The 23,458-nt window shown below is 45.5% G+C and overlaps 1 protein-coding gene across 2 annotated transcripts in view; it reads left to right on the top strand.

Moving 5' to 3' along the window:
- The window catches only part of TSR1 (TSR1 ribosome maturation factor), an 895,152-nt gene that overhangs the window by 650,688 nt on the left and 221,006 nt on the right, over nucleotides 1-23,458 (top strand). For both annotated transcript variants that reach the window (XM_044054379.1, XM_044054378.1), the window contains one exon: nucleotides 21,842-21,958. In XM_044054379.1, the coding sequence (XP_043910314.1) occupies nucleotides 21,842-21,958 (117 nt within the window). The remainder of the gene's footprint in view (nucleotides 1-21,841; nucleotides 21,959-23,458) is intronic.

Below are 23,458 nucleotides of genomic sequence, written 5' to 3'. Positions count from 1 at the left end.
TGCTCACTGGATCTCTGTGTGTACTCTTGGCGTATTCAACCAAAGGATTATCTCCACCAGGTCACGTTAAGGCACATTCAAGTAGGTCTATGGCTACTTCATCTGCCTTTTGGTCCAGAGTTTCTTTGGGTGACGTTTGCTCACTGGCTACCTGGGCATTTTCACATACCTTAATTTCCCATTGCAACTTAGATCTTCTATCCTGAAGCAGAGCATCCTTTGGCTCCGCCCTTCTCCGGAATATCCTTCCATGAAAGCCTCCCACATTTTTAGTAGTTGGGGAGTCTGTGCCATAGGTTGAAGGCCAAATGAAAACCACTTCAGATAAAGAAGTTATGAACTCACCATAACGTTCCATCTGAGTTGTTGCTTTTCATTTGTCTTCAGCCATTTCTCCCTCCTTCACCCTGCCTTACGTGGGCTGTGTGGATATCTGACTGGAAAAGACATGGCCTTTTCTTTGGCATGTCAGTAAAAAAAATCAAAGGCCAGCACATAATGGTGTTGTATATGGATTTCAACTTTTAATGTAACATGGCATGTAAGGCAAAAACAAACCGGGTTCGGCTGAAACAGTATGAACTTCAGTGCGAATCCCCTACCAATGTTTCTTTGACTTTGAACCACTGCTGTACTGCCTGAATCAGCTTTCTTGGGACCTTGTCATATGCTTTCTCCAGGTCTAGGAATGCCCATTTGGACTATTTCCTCATCTGTAGCTTCTTCTCAACTGTCTGTATCACTGCAAACATCAGGTCAGTTATGCTGCATCCTGATCTGAATCCAAACTGTTAATCTCTCTTACTTTCTCTTCAGAACTTTCATGCAGTATGACAGGAGTTTGATGTCTCTGTACTGCCCACAGTTGTGGATGTCACATTTGTTCTTGTACACTGTCATGAATATGCTTATTATCCAGTCATCTGGGATATGCCTTTCTCTCCACACTGTTACGAGTACCCTCGGGAGCCATTTCTCCCATCATCTTTATCATATTTGCTGTGACTTCATCTGAGTTTGGCGTTTTCCCTGACTTCATTTTCCTTAGTACTAGTCTTCTTCTAGGGTGGGCGCCTCCTCTTCTGTCATCGTAGGTTGTGTCTTGGGCAATACACCTTCTGTGGGGTTTTCTTCATTTAGAAGCTGCTGGAAGTAAGTCCTTCCATGTGCCTTTGATTGGACTGATGAATGCTGTCTATGTTTATCTTTCTGTCTTTGCCTTACAACCAGATATAGTTTCTTCGTGCCACCTACTGAGTAACTTTCCACAAGAGGGTAAAGTGCCTCCAATGCCCTATTCTTTGCTATTGCAACTCCTTCCTTAGCTAACCATTTTTCTTCCTAGTCTGGTCAATCTTTTCTGTCTCCCACTTTTTCCTGCACTACTCCTTTCTTTTGATGACTTTCTGGACTTCTGCATTCCACCACCAGCTTTCCTTATGTACCTTATTTTCATATCTGGCTTGGCCCACATATCTGTCCTGTAGTCCTCAAACATGCATTTTTGAGGTCCTGACATTCTTCAACTCCATCTATTTCCTCCTCTTCTTAGGATGGTAGACCCCTGAGTAATTCCTTGAACTGTTGTACTTTCTCCCCGTCAACCTCCAGATCTTCAGCCTGGTTTGTGTCGACCCTAGAGGCTTCTCTGACCGTTGCTTGCAGCTGATTGTGGCAAACAGTGGTTTATGCTGTGGGCTGACTTTTTCACTGGGAATGACTTTGCAATCACTCATTCTGCACCAGTGCCCTTTACTTACTAGGAAGAAGTCTATCTATGTGTTGGCCACCATCAAGCCATTTGCCTGACTGAAGTCTAGAATGGCCTCTCCTTTATTCCTATTGCTCCATCCATGTTGGACCCAGGCAGTCCTCATATCCTGTTCTCTGTCCCGATATATGTATTCAAGTCACCCATTATAAACACCAGTTCATGTTGTCCTGCTTTATCTAGTAGTTCCTGCAACTGCTGTATGAGTGCACTCTTTTCCTTAGTATCACAACCCTGCTGTGGAGAATAGGCTAAATTATAAATACTGCCCTTTCATTACACTGACGTCTGATTGCCAGGAGTCTGTCACTAATTCTGATGACATCTGTCACTGCCTTCTGAGGCCTCTCTCTCACCATTTCTAACCTGTTCCCCTCCTCCTGAGTAGTAGGATCCCAAGCCAAGTGGCTTTTCTGCACTGCCCTTCCATCTGGCCTCTTGGATACATAGGATTTCCATCCTATTCCATACCATCATGTCATCCACTTCCACACTCTGTCGGCCTGTCAGTGAACCTGCATTGAGTGTAACAGTTCTTAGTTCATATTTGGCAGGTTGATTTGGTTTTACATCCAGTTTTTACTTGGCAGAGCTATACCAGGTAACTCAGGCTGGTCAACTGGAAACTGGCTGACCAGTGGCTTACTGACCTGGTGCTGCTGGGCTTTATGGCAGGCACATACTGACCAATAGGGAAACCTATACCACTACCACCATTAGTATGGGTCCCTGGCGGAATAGGCCGGGTCCTCAACCCACTTATCACTGGTAACTACCCATGCCCATTTGGTGATATTAGTCAATGTAATCAAATCGACTAGAGACCTATTTCACACCATCAAGTGGCCAGGCCTGCCACTGTGTGCACTCTGTGATCAATGTTTTCCTATCTTGAGGATACTGCGCAGCACAGTTGATACCTATAGTGGGTGGTCTGTATAACTCTTCCCTCTGTAGAGCATCATGTAGAGTCTGTGCTGCTGTCCACATCCATTCATTGGCGAGTTTGAGATGGAAACAGCATGTTTTTGTCAGAGGTGGGAGGAACCCACAGAGATGCAGGAAGAAAATATACACACCAAATAGGAATTGGCTAGAGGTCTGGATCGAACCTTGTATGTTGTGCATGGGAGGTGAAGACCTTAACTTTTATGCTAACTTTTACTTTTTTTTTTACTTTTTGCCAACTTTCTTTTGGTAAAAACATGTATGCTTTTCCTAAATCCAGAGTCGCCTTTGCCAGATCAGTCCACTCCAATGTTTCACCTAGTCACCCTTTGCACTAGTTAAACTTTGGGAATCACTGAATATTTTGGAATGCTGCAACAGTGAAAGACATAGGATAGTTGTGTAAGAATTTGTTGCAACAGTAAATGTCCTATTGATCACTGTTGCAGAGTTCCTTCCCCCATTGCCATCCTCCTTTTCTTTCTTTGCTTACTTCTTCTCATGGACTGAGTGGGAACCATTTTCTACCTTCTCCCCCATTAGCAGACCAGTTGCTGTAATATCCTGAGGTGTGTACAGTCTTTCTGGCTTGGATATAGCCTGAGATGTACACTCTTATATCCGTTTATGTATCCTTATGCCTGCGAGCTTATGTCTTACATATGATGTATGGCACTGTGGACTGTATTGGCTTTGGTACCGTCTGTACTTCCAGGTTATCTGGTGAGATAACCCAACAGTTTGAAATACTGCCGCAGTGATTAGCAGAATATTTACTGTTATAGTAAGATGTCCTTCTATTCCAATGTTGCAGTATTCACTAGTAGGTTTACCCTTCTTCACATCAGCTTGTTCGGCCAGGTTTCCAAAGCTTTTTCAGTCTTTGTTGGTGCGTCGGATGTCTGATGTGTAGGCTGGTACGTGGTCCATAAAAGTGACGTCTGTGCGCACCAGCCCTCAGAACTTTTCAGCCGCCAGCTATACACCAGGTATCCCTGCTGCTTGTGAACATCGGATCAGTTTTTTATTAAGATAAGTACCCCATTGGGGATTTTCTTTAGTCCTTTGTAATTGTTATAGTCTGTTAATGTTCGCTAAGTGGAAGTGCAACTGTGGTCGCCAGATTCCCCAGAAAGACACCCACGACCAGTGTCTCTTTTGTTTGGGTAGGGATCACGATTATAAAAACTGCCCCATTTGTAAATCATTTGTCCCTAAGAACTTTCATCGCTGACTTCAGGCCCTCGACCTATGTCTTGAAAACCAGCGTCTTAGGCAGATCGCTCTCGGAATGGAAGCCGCTACTGACGCCCATCCGAATCACCTAGGAAGAGGGCCAAGCCCACGTGGCCATCTACTTCCACTGTGCCTCCCTCCGCCGATTCCTGGCCTGTAGCCACCGTTAGCTTGACCGAGGAGGCTGCAAAATCCAGAGCAGATGACACATCTGGGGAGGATATCCAGGCACCTGATTTAGACGCCAGGGGGAACCAGCTTCAGAGATGGGCAGTTTGGAGCAGGCCTCTGCCGATCTTGCTGTTTCCTCAAGGCCGACCAACAGCCAGAAGCCAGTTAAGCCTGTAAAGAAAAAACAAGAGAGAAAGCATGCCTTTTCAACCCCTGAGGCCTTGCCAGACTGTCAGGGCTTCAGTTAGAGTCTTTACAATGCCTTCCTGGCCCTTAGGCCTACGTCTGACCATCCTCATGCTGCTCCACCTCTTCTGAGTCCCAGGCCTATTCTGCCAGAGACTACCCTTAGCCATCCTGCTGAGGAAGAAATGTCTTGACTCCTCAGAGGACTCCTTGTCCTATTCTTCACAAATATCTTCCCCTCTGGGGTATGGATCCCCAGAGGAAGCATCTGCTGAGCCTGACTCCCCTGTGGAATACCTTACCTTTGGAGACACTGTTAATGTTATGAGGGAACATTTCAAATGGGACTGCTCAGATATGTCTGAGCAACAGAACAGATTCTATGATATGATCCAGATGGAATCTCTTAACCCGACTCTGTTCTTTCTTTCTAGCCTGCCTTCCTGGATGCTTTTGCAGCAGCATGTTTAAACCCTGACTCCCAGCCACCTGCCCCAAGAAGGGCAGACTGATTGTGTAGAGTACCTGATGCAGACATATTTCTTTTCAAATGCCCTCCAGCTGACCCAGCAACCATTTCCATTGCCACTGACATAGCTACCAAACTTCTGCCCGCTACCACTGTCCTGCCTGCTGATAGACAGCAAGGCCATGGAGCGGTGGGGAAAGAAGATATACACTTCAGCTACTCTAGCCTTTAGGGCTACAAATTACCAGTCACACATAGCTAAGTACTCCTTGGCATTACTGGACAAAGCTTCTAAGGATCTTAATGAGATCTCTGACTGATCTGCAAAGGCATCCCTGACTTCCTTGCTTGGGCTCATTTCCCAAGTCAATAAATATTCCCTAAGGTGTGCATATGATGCAGCAGAGGCCTCTGCCAGGTCAGCTGCATCTGCCTCTGTATTGAGGAGATGCTCCTGGCTGCATCTCCGGCCTTTACCAGAGAACTTCAAAGTCAAACTCTTGGATGCTTCTTTGGATTACACTGCCCTTTTTGGCTCCAAGGTAGCTGATCTCTCTGTCACTTTAGCAAAAAGGGAAAGAGCTCCGGGATCTAAAGCATCTACTGGTCTCTCCAGCCCCAAAATTTCAAAGAAACTCCCCGACCAAGACACAGATGATCTTCGTGTCTCACTGTTGCAGTCATCACATTTGTGTTATCTCTTCCAGGGTAGTCCTCTGCTGGCCCAAATACCAGAGAGTATTTCTGCGTTGGTTGCCATCATTAGTATAAAATAAGGCAGCCGACGCCATTACACCAGTCTTTCTTGCCGTGGAGCCCAAAGCAGAAGCAGAGTGCCGGTCGGCCGCTACCTGAGTTTTCATCTACCAGATTGGAGTTGAAGTCTTCTAAAGCCAAGTACCCCATGGGGGATCCTTTTTCCTTGCGCTAACCGATGTCAGAAAAAGTTAATTGTCTTGCCTGTGGAAAGCAAATACCACACTGAGACTTCCATTCTTACTGCGTCACTTGTTTAGGCCCAGACCACGACATTCCCCATTGTCGCTTCTGTGCTTTGTTCAACGCCAAAACTATCCGTCATCAGGCCCTTATTGTAGCCAGATATTTTCGCTTACAATCCTCTAATTCCGATATGGCTTCGGTAAGCCATCCGACAGCAGATCTTCTGAAAAAAACGTAAAGATAAAGACAGAGACAGATAACACAGGTCCAAACCTACTGACGACTCATCCATTAAGTTAGTTGTCAGTTCTACGGTCCTTGGTGAGGCGCTTTCGCAGCCCCTGATGCCCGTTTCTTTGGATTTGCAGGCCGCTACCGAGACCCTTTCCGAGTCTGGTATGTCGCAAAATACTTTAACTCTGTAACTCGGGGCTGTCTGTTAAATAAACATTCACTTAAAAGTGTTCGATTATGTTGTACTCGACATTTTAAGCGTTCATTTATTTAACATAGACCCTGCTAGTAGCTTTAACATCAGCCAGGAGGGTCTCGGAGCTCCAAACTCTCGTGTCTACCCCACCTTTCCTAGTTTTCCATATGAACAGGGTCACCCTCAGGATTAATACTTCCTTCACCCCCAAGGTGGTTAATGACCTCTCCCTTAATCTGGCTATTCACCTGCCCTCGTCCTTTCCTAACCCTCAGGGAGACAGTGAGAGAGTCTTTCACTCCCTGGATTCACACAGGCAACTCTGTTTCTATTTGCATAAGACCAAACCTATAAACAAATCAGACTAGCTGTTTGTTTCCTTCCACCCCAGGGCTCTCGGAAAGCTGTAGGGGAAGCAAGCCATTTCTTCCTGAATTGCTAGGGCACTCTCATTTTGTTACTCTCACAATGGAAAGGCAGTCATGGGCAACGTCATAGCCAATTCCACAAGGGCCATGGCTTACTCTGGAGCCTTCTTTAAAGGTCCAGACACTAACTCCATTCTGGAAGCAGCTACTTGCTCATCTGTGCACACCTTCGCCAGAAACTACAAGCTGGACCACATCTCCAGGACCAGAGAATGGTTTGCCAGGGCTATCCTGCATGGGTTCCTGACGTCCTCATCCAGATTGCCATCCAGCCAGCAGTGAGCTTTTGTACTCGCCCACTAGTGAATACTGCAACCTTGAAATAGAGGGACATAGGAAAGTTGTGTAAAATCTTTCCATAACTATAGATGTCCTTCTCTTCCATGTTGCAGTATTCCTGCTATCCCTCCACCCCCCTGTTCTCCTTGCACTTGTTCTCCTCGGCTCCTACTCAGGCTATGCTATTAGGACTGGCTCTGCCTGGGGCTTCTTGGTTCTGAGGACTCATGTGCACAGACGTCACTTTTATGGACCACGTACCAGCCTACATGTCAGACGTCCGCACCAACAGGGACTGAAAAAGCTTTGGAAACCTGGCCGAACAGGCTGATGGGAAGAAGGGTAAACCCACTAGTGAATACTGCAACATGGAAGAGGACATCTATGGTTATGGTAAGATTTTACACAACTTTCCTTTCTTTACATGATATGTTGAAAAAAATAAATAAATAAAAATGGAAGGGAGCACATTCTTGTCAAGTGTACAGTTTAGCAATGATGGCCTGGAGCCTAGCCATCCTGCAGAACTTTAACCTGCAAGCAGTTAACATACCTTTAAAGGAGAATTTCTTCTTATCAGACCACCTAAGTTCTTCTTGGACCCTGGCCCGTTAAGTTTTCCTTCTTTTACTTGAATGTGGAGGCTTTCAAAGGTAGATCTTTATGCTATACGACTGAATTGCCATACCATACCATGAAGTTTTATTTGTAGGTAGCAAATGTTTTTTCCATGAAATAGAGGAAGTATATCAAATACTCCTCCTCCCATTCTACTGCATCCTAAAGTGTTAATAAAAAAAATAAGACTGAGGAAACTTCCTGCATACGATGTGTAGCCATTTTGTTAGCCACGGCAGTCCTTGTTCTTCCTCCTACTCTTGTGACAGTTGAAAAAGGGAAACCTTTTCATCCTTCTGACATCATGCTTTCTGCTGATCTAGCATGGAGGCACCCTAGTACATTACAACCTTAGTGGCTTCAAATTGTTTGCCACCAGAGATGCTGATCATTTTACTGGAGGATGAAGTCCATTACTCAAGATTCTTCTCTGGGCAAACATAAAAAAGTTTTAATGTTGAGTATTCCTCATCTCCCCAGAGAAAGCCACAGTAAAACAGGCAGGCACAATTACCTATTCTTATTTAAAGCTGGACTATTTTATGCCTGTGTAAAATACATGCATCTGCCATTTTCTGCTTCTTTTGCCATAAATCCCATCTTTCTGCTTGCTGTGCAGTTAAACTGTTTAAGGGGATGCTCCATGTAAGACTCCCCCAAGAAACCAGTCTGTCTTGAGACTTGAATTTTACCATTGAAAAATTAACTACTTTTTTTTGTCAGACAGTGAATGTGTAAGTTTTTGTCATAAAAATCCCTTTCCTTGGCAGACATCACTTATCACAGGATCTCTGAGCTGCAAGCCATTGTAGTAGTCAAGTCCTGCATTGTTTTTCATCAGGCCAGAATGCTCTTAAGGGTTCACATTTTCTTCATGTCCAGAGTTGTCTGAACTAGCTCTGAGCCAGGCTATCCAGCTACCAGTTTTCTTTCCAAAATCCCAATACAAAGAATTGATTTTACATTAGTTGGTTGTACATGGGTAACTCAAGTTTATCCAGAGCTAAGTTTCAGAGCTTTGACAAGTTGTGCATTTCCTTTAAGCCAGAGAAACTAAGCAAGCCCCTGTTAAAACAAAATGTCTCTGATGGCTAACAGAGCACTTCCTCTTCTACTGGTTAACATGAGGAACCATGTCAAAAGCAAGTGAGGGCTTCTTGTACAAGGCATTGCTGTCATTGCTACAGTCTTCTTTAGATGTATGTCATTTCATTGAATCAGTGAGACATCTTTTTTGGACCTCCATCTCTACTTTTTCTAGTCCCTGAAACCAGTTTCCGTTTCCCAAAGGGCTACAGGATTTGCAAATGCGGTCTTGTATGGCATGTTGATTCCCCTACCTAATGCCTGTGTTCAGGATAACTACTGCTTTAGTGCTTTTTCCGTGTGCTATGAGTAACCCTTCAGCAGTGATCCCTGTAATGAACAGCTCCTACTGAAAGTGCAAGTTAATATTGAAGGTCCTGACAGTCTAAAGACTAAACTAATCATCAGCTCCACCCCCAACACACATCCTTTCCCCATTTTTTATGCATGGGGTCTGTTGTTGCGTCATTGCTACCTCTATAGAATTATTGTCATTCTCCTACATTCTGCCGCTGTCATGCCTGACTCAAGTCATCATACCTACTCCATCCTACTCTTTGCTGGTCATCCTAGTTAGCTCTTGCTTTCCTCCTGTTAGTCTCCCAAATCTTCACCAAATCACTTGCTTTCCTGCACTTGTGCCCATACCACCATAATCTGTTCTTTTGTCTTCTCTCAAACTGGAGCTACTTTAGCTTCTGCTTTGTCATCGTTCTTATCTGTCCCACTGTGTGCATCCAACCACCCATCTCAAGTACTTGATCTCCATCTTATCTAGCTTCCTCAGCTGCTCTGCCTTCACTGCCCAGGTTTCTCTAACATATAGAAGTACTGGTTGCACTACTGTTTTGTGCATCTTAGATGTTCTTCATGTTTCACTGTTGCAGTCATTACATTTGGGTAATCTGCTGGCAGGTTGCCCTCAGTTGGCCTGATTAACAAAGTCTTGGGTCCTGCATCAGTTGCTGTCCCTTCTTCCATGACGTCAGATCGTCAGGGGTATAAAACATGCAGCCGACGCCATTACATCAGTCTTTCTTGCCGTGTGGTGCCTGAAGCAGAAGCAGTTCGCAAGTGCCGGTCGGCCGACTCCTGAAATTTTTGTTTTAGAGTTTCAGAACCGAAGTCTTCAACTTAAAGCTAAGTACCCCGTTGGGGAAACTTTTTTTTCTTGCTCCTTACTGATGTCAGTAAAAGTTAATAATTGCCTTACTTGTGGAAAGCAAATACCTCATAAAGATTTTCATTTGTACTGTATTCCTTGCCTGGCCCTGACCACAACGTACCTTGCTGTCAGTTTTGTGCTTTATTTAATCGGCGCACTATCCGTCATCGGTACATTTTTACTTCTAAATATTTCGGTTCTCTCTTTAATTATCCAGAAATGATGTCGGTTAGCCATCAGACTACCAGAATTCTGAAAAAATGCAAAGAAAAAGACAGACACAGGCTGTCTAAGTCCAAAACTGCAGACGACGCTTCTCCTAAGGCAGTCGCCAGTTCGCCTGTACTCAGTGAAGTGCTTTTGCAGCCCCTGATACCCACTACTTCTGACTCGCAGGCCTCCACTGAGACCCAGTCGGAGTCTGGTATGCCGCGAGATTCTTCACCTATGGAACCCGCGGATGTCTCTATCTTAGATGGGTCCGGAGCTGCTGTGCAAGCACCGGCTTCTGAGGGTGTATTCAGGCCTACAGACTTGCATATTAAACTGACTCCACCTTCTATTCTAAGGCCTAAATCTCAATCTGTCTAAAAAAACGATGCCCAGGCCACATGTTCAGGCCCCTATGCCTAAAAAACAAATGATCAAAATGGCTGAAGATCTTATTACTCTAATCAGGGGTAGTCACCCCCCCCCCCTTCTAAGAGGCCTAGGGCTGAGTTTGATTATGAATCTTCTGATCGGGACTCTGTTTCTTCTAATTCTTCCAATGACCTGGATTTGTCCATACCTACTTATGAGGATTCTGATGCAGAGGACTCCATTCCCTCTGCAACCCCCCGAGGATTTTTCTTTTGGGGAAACTTTACATACCTTAAGGGAGCATTTCCACTGGGCGAGTCAGGAATTTTCTGAATCTAAAAAGAGGCTTAGGGATTTCCTTCCTCTACCTCAGCATAGGCCTTTGGCTATATCTCCTGTACTTATCATTGTTGATGTGTTTGCGGAATCCAGTATGGCCCCTGATTCCCTGCCTCCAGCTCCTAGTAAACCAGACGGATACTACAGGGTTCCTGAGTCCCACAAGTTCCTTTTCAAAAACCCTGTTGCAGATCCAGAAACCATTTCTCAGGGGCCCAAGTGCATTACGGGCTTCTACTGCTAAAAATCCTACCCCTAATGATAGAGACTCCAGGGCGCTGTATAGATGGGATAAAACGTTTATACTTCTGCAACATTGGCAATCAGGGTTTTAAACTGCCAATTTCATATGTTAAAATATCAACAGCTTATTATTGGACTGCTTAAACAGAAAGTGATGTTGATTTCTGACTGTGTGGAAAATAAAGATATTATGTGGTCCTATCTCACCTACTTTCTGTACTCACGGTTCCGGAGCCGAGAATCGGCTCCAACTCGGCCAAGTTATTTCTCTAGCACAAAGTCTCTAATTGGCTGGGCTAACCCGGTATCCCTTTTTCTAAGTATTTTAGCAGTCTGTTATCTTGTAAAAGCTATTGTAATAGCTAGTCTTCTCTTTTTGGCAGGTTTCATTGTGAGCGTTTGTGAGTAGTGTGTTTTGTGGTATCCCTCTGTTTCGTGGGCTAGACCCGCTTAAGTTACAGGACCTAGTCCTCTCCAGTGTTGTTGCTTTGTGTAAAACTGTGCTGGATTGTTCTTGTCGGTAGTTAGTTTCCCTGCTGCCCCAAAGAAACATTTAATTTAGAGTTTCCTTGGCCGTTAGTGTTATTTGGGTTTTCCCGCCTTCCTCTTGTGTCTGTCGCTGTCGGTTGAGAGTGTGCTGTTATTTACCATGTCTAAAGAGCAGAAAGTGCATAAACCCTCCGGGTGTAAAAAGTGTACGAAATGTGGCTACAAAATGTCCATTACAGATGGGCATTCCATCTGTGTTTATTGCCTTGTTGCTATTCACCTGCAAGAGTCCTGCAGTGTTTGCCACGTTTTTAGCCCTAGAGTACTGCAGGAAAGAAAAAATAAGCTGACTTTGAAGGGCCTGATTAAGCCTTCCTTTGAGGAGTCCTTAGATTCTTCTTCTTCTTCTTCTAGTGCTAAGTCTAAGCCTCGGCAAAGAAAAGATCTCCGGCTCCGTCTGCCTCCTCGGAGCCTCCGGAGAAGGGTTCAAAAGTGGTTACTGTCTCCTCGGCTCCATTGTCCTTGGGGCCGCAGGAGAAGGTTTTGAAAATGGATACTTCCTCCTCTGCTCCATTGTCCTCGGGGCTGCAGGAGGTATCTGTTGTACTGGAGTCGACCTCGGCTCCGATATTACTGGAGCCTATTCGGAGCCGGTCACCCAGTGTCAGGCATGAGTCTCCAGGTAGGTGATCCTGATCTCCTTCTGTTTCTTCCAAATCCTCTAGGCTGTCTGATTTGGATGTGGATAGGGCAGTCCAGAGGCTCCTGCAGTCGCTGGTGTTAGCAAAACTGTTCTCGGCTCCAACCCAGTCGGCGCCGGAGCCAGTCCCAATTCTGGTACCGATGATTCCTCCTCTGAGCACCCATGTGTCGTTGGAGCCGGAGTGCTCCGTGCTGAGTGATGTTCTTGTGTCGGCTCCGATACCCCATGTGAGTTTATCGGAGCCAGCGTCTGCTCCAACAATGTCGGTTCCGGTACTCTGGTTTCCTCAGTCAGACTGGGGGGGGATACCTCGGGACTCTTTTCGGTTCCGAGCCTCCCTCTTGGTGCATCGGCTCAGTGAATCTAGACTCCGGTCGTGGTCTCTGAGATGGGTCGGTCCTCTGATTCGGGGGGACTTGCCTTCGAGGCCATGAGGAGCGCACTGGCCAGATCATCAGTTACATCACCTGGATCGGTCACTCCGTCCCCCTACACCCCGGCTAGAGCCTCTGACGCACCCCTGTCCACAGATGGTGGAGCCCGAAGGTCTGGGGATACCCCCTTGAGCGGTCCCCTACTTTGAGGGCCCCTCAGAGTCTGTGCCTGAGGAGCCCCCTAGAAAGAAGTTGTGAAGAGGAAGTACATAGACTCCCAGGACGAGTTCCTCACTTCCGATACTGACCTCGAGGAGTCAGAGGGGTCCCCCAAGTCGTCCTCCGATGACGTCTCTTTCTCCAACATCCTGGAGATTTTGAGGCAGAGAGGCGACTGGCCTTCCAAGATCCCCTCTGAGGAGGAGTCTGTATTCCTCAAGGCCTTCGGAGCTCAACCCTCCGCTTCCTGGGTGTCTCCACCCTTCGACGAACTCCTGGATTTGATTTGTCGAAGGGTGTGGGAGAACCCTGATTCCATGGAACTGGTGCCCAGACATCCAAATAAGTTCCTTTCTGCTCCCCCGGGGAAAGAGTTCCTGACCAAAGGGGTTTCTGTAGATGCCTTGGTGGTGGCGGCAGCCACTCAGCAGGAAGTTGCAGAGGCTTCTTCTTCCGTCCATCGTCCTAACAAGGAGTCCAGGAATATGGACCGGTACGGGAAGCATACCCTGTCTTCGGCGACCTTTACCTTGCGGTCACTGAATTACCTTTGCCATTTCACTCGGCTCCAAAGAGATCTCCTTAAGGAGCTAGGAGATACTCTGACGGGTAACATGCCTGAGGCGGTAGTGCAGACTGTTAACTCCCAGTTGTCTACCCTTGGTTCCATTGTCAACTCGTCCATGAGGCTCATATCTTATGCAGCCGAAGGGGTGAATAGGGCAGCTAGCTCAGGTGTAGCTGTCAGAAGGCAAGCTTGGATGCGTCTGTGTCATTTCGCGGAGGCCTTTAAGTCTTCCTTCACTGACACCCTCTTTGATGGGTCCTGTCTCTTCGGGACCAAAGTGAAAGACACCCTCACCAGATGCGAACAGGAGGGAAAGACCCTATCTGCCGTAGGGGCCCATTTCTCTCTCCCTTCTAGGCCTTACCCCAAGGCTCAGAGAGGGGGGAAAATGTGGTTCAAGAAGTCTCAGAGGTCCTTCCCTGCAGCTCAAGGTGAATCCCCCTCCAGAGGCAGAGGAGGGGGAAATTATTCTGTAAGACACCGTCCTAGAGGCAGAGGAGGCCCCTGCAACTCGGGAGACCGCAATTCCTTTCACGGATCTTCCTTTCAACGTTCCTGAGACGTTGCCTGACTGTGCTGTTCCGGAGCCAGTCGGGGGCCAAATTTCGTTGCATCCGGAAGCCTGGGAAAGCATCACCCATGATCGTTGGGTGCTTCGAATAGTTATCTGAGGTTACACTATCCCCTTTTTTGTCAACACCCCTTCCAGTCAGAAGAATCCCAGACGTCCCACCCAGACAACGAGATCAAGCAGCACTAGAAGTTGCAAAGCTGCTAGAAAAAGGAGTCATCCAACCAGTCCCCTCAGACCATATCGGATCAGGAACTTACTCAAGCCTCTTTTTGGTGCCGAAAAGAACAGGGGACCTGAGAACCATTCTGGATCTCAGTCGACTGAATTACTACGTTCTGAAGTCCAAGTTCCGAATGGTCATGCTTAAGTCCATTTTTCCATTGCTGGAAAAAGGAGTATGGATGTGCCCCATCGATCTCAAAGATGCCTACTACCACATCAAAATGGACAAGGCATCCAGGAGTCACTTACGCTTCTGGCTGGGAGCCAGTCACTTCCAGTTTCGTGCCTTGCCCTTTGGTCTCACCACAGCCCCCAGGGTGTTTACCAAGTGTTTGGCAGTGGTGACAGCTCACCCGAGACGTCAGGGATTCCAAGTGTTTCTGTATCTGGACGACTGGCTTCTCACCACCCCCACCAGGCATCTCCTCATTCAAACCAAGGAGACTACCATTGCACTTTGTCAACAACTAGGAATTACTTTGAACTGGGAAAAGTCTGCCTTGCTTCCCTCACAGCGTATTATTTTTATAGGCGCAGAGCTATACTCTATTCAAATGCGGGCCTTTCTGCCACAAGAGAAAATAAGAGTGCTGCAGTCTCAGATCCACGCACTGTTGCCCCTCAAAAGAGTTCAAGCCAGGTTAGTTCTCCAGCTTTTGGGTTCCATGGCCGCCACTATCATGCTGGTGCCTCTAGACAGGTTACACATGCGGATCCTACAATGGCTCCTTTTGGTCCAGTGGTCGTTTCAGAAACTTCCTCTTTCCCACTTGATACTTCTCAAGGAACGGTGCAAACAGGACCTCCGCTGGTGGCTATGTTCCACCACTCTGGACAAAGGGAGGAGCTTGATTCCTATGTCTCCAGTGGCCACGATGACCACGGACGCCTCCCAGATGGGGTGGGGGTGCATTATCTTGGCAGGACGGTCCAAGGCACGTGGCAAGATCACAAGGTACACCTGCACATCAATGTTCTGGAGATGAGAGCGGTGTTTCTAGCGTTGCGAGCACTCCAAAACTCTCTTCCTCTGGGAACGATTGCAATTGTCCGTGGTGTGGTACCTGAACAAGCAGGGTGCAACCAAGTCTTATCCCCTCTGCAGAGAGGCCATGCGAGTGTGGCATTGGGCAGTATCTTCCCAAAGGTTTTTAGTGGCAACGCACATTCCGGGAAAGTCCATTGTGATAGCGGACAGGCTGAGCAGAGCTATTCTGATGCCTTATGAGTGGTCCCTGAACAACCGAGTGGCGGTTCAAATTTTCAACAGGTGGGGTCAGCCTTGCTGCGATCTCTTCGCCAGTCCCCCTCAATGCCAAATGCAGCGAGTACTTCACACTGATCCCCCCATAGGGGGAGTCACCCAGGGACGCTGTAGTCAACGATTGGCCTCCCGGTCTGGTCTACGCTCTCCCTCAGTTTCCTCTGTTACCAAGAGTGATTCAGAAAGCCATATCCTTGGGAAGCAGGATGATTCTTATTGCTCCACACTGGCCTCGACAAGTATGGTTCCCCTTTCTTCAGCAGTACGCAGTGGACGGTCCTTGGACTCTGGACCCAGTGCCAGACCTACTGATTTACATGTCAGGACAGCTCCATCCCTCCCTGCGAACCCTCAGGTTGACAGCCTGGCTGCTCCACTTCCATCACTAGTTAGACGACATTCCTTTTCACCTGAGGTGGTACATATCTTGTCTTCATCTCATAAGTCTTCCACCAGAAGGATTTATTCCAGCAAATGGAAGAGATTCTCCATTTGGGCTCAGGCCCAAGGTTTGGACCCCTTCACAGCCCCAATTCCGTCTGTCTTAGATTTTTTAGCCGTGCTTTTCCGTCAGGGCTCCACGCCCGCTACCATTAAGGTGCAGCTGGTTGCAATTTCCAATTTTCATACATCTTACGAGCCATCTCTTATGGGCCATAAACTCTATAAGGCCTTCTTGAAAGGCGCCTGGTTACTTCGCCCTCCTGTTTCAGAACCTGTCATGCCATGGGATCTAAACCTTGTGCTACAAGCCATCACTTCACCGCCCGCCACCTGTGAATTGAAATTTTTATCTTGGAAGACGGCGTTTCTAATAGCCATTACATCGGCCAGAAGAGTATCAGAACTTCAAGCTCTGTCCATTAAACCACCGTATTTGACCTTTCGTAAGGACAGAGTTTCCCTGAGACTTAACCCGTCCTTCCTTCCAAAGGGGTCATCCACTGTTAATCTCCATCAATCTATTGAGTTACCAGTGTTCTTTCCAAACTTTTCCAATAAAGCAGAGTTCGGGTTCCATCAGTTGGATGTGCACAGACAACTGAGGTTCTGTTTACACAGGACTAAGCATGTTAGGAAGTCTGATCAGCTGTTTGTGTCCTTCTCAGAGAACAGAGCAGGTTGTCCTATTTCCAAGTGCACAATTTCTAAATGGATCAAAGATTGTATTTCCTTTATCTACTCGTCAGCAGGCAGAAATTTACCTTTTCCCGTCAAAGCTCACTCTACCAGGGCAGAGTGTACATCAGTAGCTTACCATGCCAGACTTTCATTGGATGATATTTGTGCTGCGGCCACCTCAGCCTTTCCTCACACCTTTATTACTCATTACAAGCTGGACGTGGCTTCTAGGGGCCGGGCTTCCTTTGGTTCCACGGTTCTCGGGAGTATCTTCCTATGAGCCTCCCAGGATACAGGTGCTGGGGACGCTGTCCCGTGAGTAAAGAATGTAGGCGAGATAGGACCACATAACATTAGTTAGTTATGTACTCACCATAACGATCGATGTATGTGGTCCATCTCGCCTACATTCTTACGTACCCTCCCACCTGCCCCCTTCCTAAAGGATTTGGAGGAGTATTGGCTCTGAGAACCCTTCAAGGTCAGTGTTTTTTTTCTTTCCTGGCTGGAATTCCTTCCAGTGCTGGTTGTGTATGGGTTATGACTGGAATGGTTGCAAACAAGATCTGGGGCTAGGGCGAGGTGCATCTTGGGATACCGGGTTAGCCCAGCCAATTAGAGACTTCGTGCTAGAGAAATAAGTTGGCCGAGTCGGAGCTGATTCTCAGCTCCGGACCCGTGAGTAAAGAATGTAGGCGAGATGGACCACATACATCGATCGTTATGGTGAGTTCATAACTAACTGATTTACAGGATTTATTACATTCTGCTGAACAAGTTGAAAACATACTTTGCAATATGGTTTTGATTCTTTAGAGACCTCTTGCAGGGATGCTTTTACTGGGTCTGTACTTAGAAGGCATGCTTGGCTTAAGGAGCAGTCTCTGCCTGATGATGTGAAAGTAAAATTGTTGGATGCTCCTTTAAATCAGGACTGCCTGTTTGGCAATAAGGCTGAAGAACTTCTAAAAAAGATGGCAGATAAAGCTAAATCTATGCAAACTGTAAAAGATTTCTTACAAGTGCAACCTCCAAGATTTAGTAGGCACTGGCCTACTAAGAATTGGTCCTTTCCAGCTCCTTCCAGATCCTCTCAAGCCAAACCCAGACACACCAAAAGCACCAGGTTTCAGTCCCAAGGGACTCTCAGAATTAAGCAATGGGGGGCCTCCACTTCCAAATCTGGGAATAACAAGACACCCCCGTACGGTAAACTGTCTCAATGACTTTCCTTTAAAATTACCGAGCACTTATCTTTTAGCCGCCCCTTTGGAGGGAAAGATTGCTCTTCATGCACAAAACTGGGATCTCATAACCCAGGACAAATGGGTTTTAAATGTAGTGTCCCAGGGATACAGATTTCATTTCGACACGTTGCCAACACCAAACGGGTGGCCAGACCTGCCCCCAAATCAGTGGGCAGAGGCTCGGAAACTAGTACTTCCCCTCTTAAACATGGGGGCTATTCAACCGGTACCAGAAGAGGAAAAGGGACAAGGTTTCTATTCCAGGCTTTTCCTGGTACCCATAAAAGACAAATCATGGCATCCAATTCTGGACCCGTCTACTTTCTGGACATTCCAAAATTCAAGATGCTGACCCTTCACCAGTTACTTCCTATGCGGATATATTTGAATATTTCTTTGCCTGCAAAATGCAGTTACTGGAGCCAGGCACTTTGTGAATACCCTGGGTGCAGTAAACAAGCCAAACACATGCACAGACAATTTAGATTCTACTTGGACAGAACTAAATTTAGAAGAAAATCTGAACAATTGCTAGTGGCATTTGCTGCTGGGGCAGAGGGGAAGGCTATTTCTAAACGGACCATTTCTAAATGGATAAGCCATTGCATTCATTTCTGCTATAAGCACCATGGAAAACCTATCCCCCAGGGGATCAGATCTCATTCCACCAGGGCTGCATCTACTTCTGCAGCCTTTCTCAGAGGTGTTCCTACCAGGAATATTCTAGAAGCTGCTACCTGGAGTTCAGTGCATACTTTCACCAAGCATTATCATTTACCAATTTTCTCAAAATCCAGAGCTGGCTTTGCCACTGCTGTCTTGCAGGGCCTTATAGCTGGTCCTAATGCTGTATAAATCCATCTTCCCAGCCATAGCTTTGGGAATCTACCCAAATGTAATGACTGCAGCAGTGAAACACAAAGAACAGAGTACAGTTGTGTACACTTACCATAAATGTAGATGTTCGAGTGTATTCACTGTTGCAGTCCTAGTTACTCTCCCTCCAGCTCCCTGTTTTTCTCTTACTATACCTCTGTTTTCTTTTACTATGCTTAAAAGCCTTTTTGGTGTATTTGCTTTTGTTTGGAGGTATATTTTTGTGTTTTTAATTTTATTTGCTCCCCATTTGGGGGGCACCTGACATCTGGGGTAAGAAAAACTGATGTAATGGCATCGGCTGCATGTTCTATACCCCTGACGACCTGACGTCATGGGAGAAGGGACAGCAACCAATGCAGGACCCAAGACTTTGTTAATCAGGCCGACTGAGAGCAACCTGCCAGCAGATTACCCAAATGTAATGACTGCAACAGTGAATACACTCAAACATCTACATTTATGGTAAGTGTACACAACTGTACTTTTTCAGTTTTGTTGACATTCTTCTGTCACACACTACTCCTGACACTGTGTCAGCTGGCTGAAGCCCTTCTGATTCTAACCTTCTAACTTTGGCTTCCTCATTCAGATTTCCCTTCTCCTTAACCTCCTCCCATATAATTGAAGCTGTTAACCTGTTTCACTGTTAACCCTTCCTTCATTTTTATCTTCTGATTTCCTCAGCTGCTGCCATAAGTCTTGTCTGTGGCCAGTTTCACTCCTTGTGCCTTCATTTCTTTATTTGATTCTCCTATAATTTGCTAAAGTTCCTGTTCATCTCCATGTTAACAAATACAAAATAAATAACACCCCCTCCTACGTGTTTGCTGATTTTAGTCCATCACTAGTATGTACAGCAGTGGGCTCAGAGCTGAACCCTTATACACACCTGTTCCCACTGAGAACAATTCTGTGAGATTGAAACACTGTACATACTTGTTATCGGGTACATGTACAGATCCTGCAGTAGTTCTCCCAATGTTTCTGGGACTTTCTCAAGATGGTCCAAGTCAGCTTTCAAGCTTGTGTTTTGCTTTCTCCATGTCTAGGAAAGGCTAGTTGGACTCTCTTCTCATCTCTAGCTTTTTCTGCATGACCTAATTCACTGCAAACATCAAGTCGCCTGTGTTACATCCAAATCAGAATCTGAACTGCACATCTCCCCTCATACATTCTACTGTTTTGTGAATTTGTTTAACAGTTACCCTCTCCAGCACGTTCATGCAGTATGACAAGAGTTTGCTTCTGATATACTGCCCACAGTTATGAATGACCTCTTACTTCTTGAACACTGGCACTAGAGTGTTTTATTATTCAGTCGTCTGGGGTATGCCTTTCTCTCCATAGTGCTAAGACTACCCTCTGGAGCCATTTCTCCCCTTACATCTGGATCATATCTGCTGTGACCTTATCTGAGCTTGCTGCTTTCCTGGCCTTCATTTTCCTTAGTGTTTTTACTACTTCTAGAGTGGGTTGTTCCTCATTCATTGTAGACTGCGCATGTTTAAAATTAAGCTGTGATGCTGAAAAAAGGGAATTCTGAATATCTCTAATTTTGAAGGCATTTTTGCAGGAGGGCTTTAGGCTGTGCCCCCCTGCCCATACCACTTCTATTTAGTGTTGCTGTGATTGCTATACCTCACTGTGGCAGGGATTCCTGCAATATACCGTAGTCTCAGAATTGTTCATTGTCCTTGTTGACACTGTTCTAAGGGTCTCAGTTAACTGTCCTCTTCATGGGTGACCACTGAAAGTCTGAACATTATACATCTGCATGAAGTCACCGTAGAGCTATATGTTTTAAGTACATGGATCAGCACTGCAGTGTAGACATACCCTCCATTCCTTCTTGTTTGTTTTCCATATAGGTTTTAAATCTGGTGATTTCAGGGAAAAAATGTATGTTCTCTCTGGGTGTATCTGTTCCAGCTAGGAGTCTGCTAAGCTTTCCTTTTCAGGTGCTTTTTGGAGAGAAATTTTCCTTTTCATGTAAAGAACTAAGGTGCCTAGGGGGCATCCAACTGTACTGCTCTGACATGTACAAGTGTATATGTCTGCCCAGTCACACCGTGGTTACCATGCTAGTGTGCCAGTAGCTGTACTCTGTTCCACACCAGAAGTTAACTGTTTGGCTGTAAAGTGCCAGCATTGAATATGCTCCAGAAAGAGGCACTTCTGTAGAACAGCCCCGTGTTTAGTATCACCATCATTGCAGGAGTGTCTGTTTTGCCTTGCTAACTTGATTTTTTTTCAAACCTTTCTTAAAAGGCTCTCCATCCTCCTTCCAGTAATTGTTTTGAATCTGTGTGTGATTTTTCTCCCATCTTGGGTGTAACCCATAGTTGTTTACCCCAAACACACACCTGGTCTGCCTGTATTTAAAAAAAAAATCAGGCAGGGCTAATGAACTTCAGCCTAGGACTTGATAGCCTGGAAAAAGCAATATTTTCATCATTGTGCAAACCTTGTGAAAGTGAATAATTGCAAGACTTTCATCTGTCTTCAGCTTTTATTTCAGAATGTGGATAATTTTAAATAGGCAGCTTTATCACTGTGGCATAGAGGGATAAAGCCCTGACTACATCCTAGGCAACCAGAGATCAGTTAGTGGATTAGGAGCTTAATAGCAATGGCAGAGAAGGATGGGCTTTGCCCTTTCTGCTGAGGGTGCCATGGAGGAGGATCCCACTGCTACAGTCACTTAGGGGGTGGCATTTTCAGTGGCCATTCTTGAAGTAGGTTGCAGCTAACCAAGTTATCTACTGGCATTAGCCCTTATTAGTATGAGTGCATGGAAGTATGCACTTGTAGTTGAAGGCATTGAGTTCCCACAGTGATTCAGGCTGCCTGCAGGAATGGGTTAGGAACTTGCACAACTGCTCTCATTGCCAAGATGATGACGAGAGCACAGACTCTACAGTGTCTGCCTGAATGACACCCTCTGCATTTGGCTGTCACTTTTGTGGAACTGAAATCTCCCAACCGCTAGAGAAGGAATAGTCAAGACTCTACAGGGAAGGCTTGATGGCAGGCAGATGGAGGAAAAGCACCTAGAAAAAAAAGGAAAAGCACATATAAAAAAAAGAAAGTGAATGGACTACAGCTTTTAGTGGCAGGCAAATGGCATAGTGGTTCATGCACTTCTTGAGATGTTAATGTTTGAATTATTGTAATGGCATTGCAGTAAAGTGTTGGTTGTTTTTATGTTCTGATTATGCACCAAGTCACAGAGAAGAGGTATATAACTTATAAATATATTTCTGTTTTTTTTTTATAATCCCTTACAGCTGATAAACACAAATGTGAGCGATTCCTGCAGTCTGACACAGCTGTCGTTGCCACAGTGTATGCACCGATAACCTTTCCACCTTCTTCTGTACTGATGTTCAAGGAGCGTAGTAATGGTAGGTTTCTGATTTCTGTGTGAATGAGTTAAATAATGTGGCCCTGAGAAAGTGTCTTACATTTGTCATAAGTGTAAATTGTTTTCTTTTCCCATGTAGAATTACAGTCATCCGAACCCCTTTTGTCTGTACTTTTCTTGGAGTTTGTGATATTATATTTTTATTTTTTCTATACATTTTGCTCCTTGGCCTGCTGAACATGTAGCCTTTACCCAATTGGATACTGCCCACTTGTTTTCCAACACTACATTTTATCCAGTGTTAGAGCTTTCTGGAGGGAGTCATCAATTCAGGCTGCCATAAGGGTGTTTTATTTCCTCATCAGCATCATAGCTGTGAGGGAGTTTGCACTAGCCCACGTTAACCTCTTCACTGGAAGAGGAGAGAGAGCACAATGTGGGTTACCATGGAGGCCTACAACACCTTTGTTGTGCTAGGACTGGCTTCATCATACCTGTGCTGACTGCTATTACTAAGCAGTAGCTTGGTGAACTCAACACCTGCCACAAGCATTAAGTTTGCATCATCACCTCTTCTCTGAAGGATTGTGACAGTATGTATCCACTACTACCACTAAAGGGCATGCTAGTCCTCCATTGCCAGTTCCATCAGATGCCCCAACCACTAGTCTAACTCTGTACATCTGGGCTGTAGTCAGGGGTTTATCCCTTTGTCACCAGAGCTGATGTGACAGTACAGTTTAATGCACCGAAACAGATTGTGATCGCATGCTTATATATTGAAAGTATTGAAGTGTATTTGTAGGGAGGGAAACATTGATAAATAATTTAGTAGACTTTGAGATGTTGATCGTATGGAATGCTAATACGGAAAGCAGTTTTGGTATTTATTCTTTAACTGCAACTTAGTGCACTTTTTCATGGGATAAACAGCAAACAAAACTGTAAGTTTGATATCAGTTTTTACCAGTTAAGAATTCTAGAGATCCATCTTAAAATTCAGAGGTAGTCTTACCATTATGGTTCAGTATTTAATTTCTTGTGAAGGGGACTTAACCTAGTGGACCAGTGTTCTGCTCTTGCAGCCTCTATTTCCGTGTATTCAGAGCAACTTAGCTGCTGTTGCAGTCTAATTGATTTGAATTTATAGTTTTTGTATCTTTCCGTTTCCCCTCAAGACAACTACATGCTTAGCATATTTTTCCCTTATGCTATGATGTAGTTTAGTTCCTATAAAATGATCTCTGGTTTGCTGTAAACTGGTAAAATACAGCTTTTGTTTACAGTGTGTTCCTGTACTGTTCAGCTCTCAGGGTGCATTCCTTGTTAGGTTTGCATGTAGCTTGCCTTAACTCATTTGCTCATAAATCATTTCTTTGTTCTGACCAAAAAAGGTACTGTGCAAGGTGGTGTAGCTCTATATTCTGACCTGTAGCTGCCATAAAACTGTGTGTATGGGAATGCAGTCCTTCTCCAGTCTTTCTTGTGTCAGGTAGCATAGAAATTTCTAATAGTTTGGTTATGGTGCAGATAAATGGAT

This window comes from Protopterus annectens, chromosome 13.part0, assembly GCF_019279795.1.
Source record: "Protopterus annectens isolate FY-2018-M chromosome 13.part0, PAN1.0, whole genome shotgun sequence".
In the NCBI taxonomy this organism is placed as follows: Eukaryota; Metazoa; Chordata; order Ceratodontiformes; family Protopteridae; genus Protopterus; species Protopterus annectens.
The sequence above is the reverse complement of the archived record's forward strand: the minus strand, read 5'-3'. Positions and strand labels throughout refer to the sequence as shown.